Below are 464 nucleotides of genomic sequence, written 5' to 3' on the forward strand. Positions count from 1 at the left end.
GGGCTGCCGGAGCTGCGGGGCTGCTCTGGGCTCTTCAGGCATTTGTCTCTGGAGCTGCTGTCCCCCTGCCCGCTTACCAGAGCCCCATCACAAAGTGCCTGGTGGTCACTGGTGTTTCACAGCCCCCTCCCCATCTCTGTGGGTCCGGGGGGCTTTCGACCGCTACAGGGCCATGTTTGCCCTGCGGAACCTCGGAGGCCGGGCTGCTGTGCTGGCGCTGGCAGATGGTAAGGGCCAGCCCGGGGCTGCCTGCAGTCCCCTTGTCGTAATCCTGGGTGGGTTAATCCAGGATTGGCCCATCTCAAACTCGGGGCTGCCGGAGCTGCGGGGCTGCTCTGGGCTCTTCAGGCATTTGTCTCTGGAGCTGCTGTCCCCCTGCCCGCTTACCAGAGCCCCATCACAAAGTGCCTGGTGGTCACTGGTGTTTCACAGCCCCCTCCCCATCTCTGTGGGTCCGGGGGGCT

The 464-nt window shown here is 64.9% G+C and overlaps 1 protein-coding gene across 1 annotated transcript in view; it reads left to right on the forward strand.

Annotated features, from left to right (window-relative positions):
• The window catches only part of DOHH (deoxyhypusine hydroxylase/monooxygenase), a gene marked incomplete at both ends in the record, with an annotated part of 1,648 nt that extends 1,421 nt beyond the window's left edge, over nt 1–227 (forward strand). The window contains one exon of the mRNA XM_010133909.1: nt 81–227. Coding sequence (XP_010132211.1) covers nt 81–227 — 147 coding nt within the window. The remainder of the gene's footprint in view (nt 1–80) is intronic.
• Between the last annotated feature and the right edge of the window lie 237 nt (nt 228–464).

This window comes from Buceros rhinoceros, unplaced genomic scaffold (genome assembly GCF_000710305.1).
Source record: "Buceros rhinoceros silvestris isolate BGI_N320 unplaced genomic scaffold, ASM71030v1 scaffold34253, whole genome shotgun sequence".
NCBI lineage: Eukaryota > Metazoa > Chordata > Aves > Bucerotiformes > Bucerotidae > Buceros > Buceros rhinoceros.